At 66.6% G+C, this 864-nt stretch overlaps 1 protein-coding gene across 1 annotated transcript; it reads left to right on the top strand.

Annotated features, from left to right (window-relative positions):
- Positions 1-218: 218 nt before the first annotated feature.
- Positions 219-736, top strand: CCDC137 (coiled-coil domain containing 137; the record flags this gene model as incomplete). Its single annotated transcript, XM_010021126.1, has 2 exons — positions 219-346; positions 519-736. Coding segments are annotated over 2 exons (346 nt in total), but the record flags the coding sequence as incomplete, so codon positions are not given.
- Between the last annotated feature and the right edge of the window lie 128 nt (positions 737-864).

Below are 864 nucleotides of genomic sequence, written 5' to 3'. Positions count from 1 at the left end.
CGTTGCCAGGGCCTGGGTCCCGCTGTCCCGCCGTGCCCGGGCCCACTGGTGCCTCACCAGGTGCAGGTGCTCCGGATTCCTGCCGTGTCCCGGTCCCCATGTCCCTCCATGCTCGGTTCTCGGTGTCCAGGTCGCTGCTATGCCCAAATCCCGGTGTCCCACCGTGCCTGGATCCCGGTGCTTCAGACAGTCCTCACCCGGTGTCCGTTCTCTCTCAGGAAGCAGAAGTTGGACAACATGAAGCCCAAGCACCCCGACGAGCAGGAGATCCCTTTCCGCCTGCGGGAGCTCATCCGGAGCCGTGAGGCCATGAAGCGCCCGGATCCCGGGAAGCAGAAGGCGGCAGGTGGGATACAGAGCCGGACTGAGCAGCCCATGGCGCAGCTGGACCCTGCAGTGCAGCATCCTCCTTCCCCCAGTGATGTCCCATCCCTGCCCTGCCAGCGGCAGGGAGCCCCCAGCCAACCCTGCGAGCCCCCAGCCACCGCTGCTGCCGTGATGCCACCCGTCTCTCCTAGAGAAGAAGCAGCAGCAGCCCAAGTCAAAGGGCCCCAAAGCCCAGAGAGACATCCCCGTGCCCAAGTTCAGGAGAGGGAAGGGGGAGTCGGAGCGCTCCTACGTGTGCCGCATGGAGCAGGAGGTGCAGCGCGTCCTGTTCCTCACCGAGAACCAGCTGCAGCGGGAGCCTGAGAAGGAGCTGATGGCACCGGAGAAGTCCAAGAGGAAGAAAGAGTGAGAGCAAGGCCCCCGCGGCTGCTGGGGTGGACGGGGCAGCCCATGCGTGTCCCCCTGCCCGGTTTGGGGTGTGTGGTGGGTGCTTTGCTGGTGCTGCAGCCCTGTTCCCGCCTCCCGCCGCGGGTGGGG

This window comes from Nestor notabilis, unplaced genomic scaffold (genome assembly GCF_000696875.1).
Source record: "Nestor notabilis isolate BGI_N333 unplaced genomic scaffold, ASM69687v1 scaffold22230, whole genome shotgun sequence".
NCBI classification, from domain to species: Eukaryota; Metazoa; Chordata; class Aves; order Psittaciformes; family Psittacidae; genus Nestor; species Nestor notabilis.
Note: the sequence above shows the minus strand (reverse complement) of the source record. Positions and strands in the feature narration are given on the sequence as shown.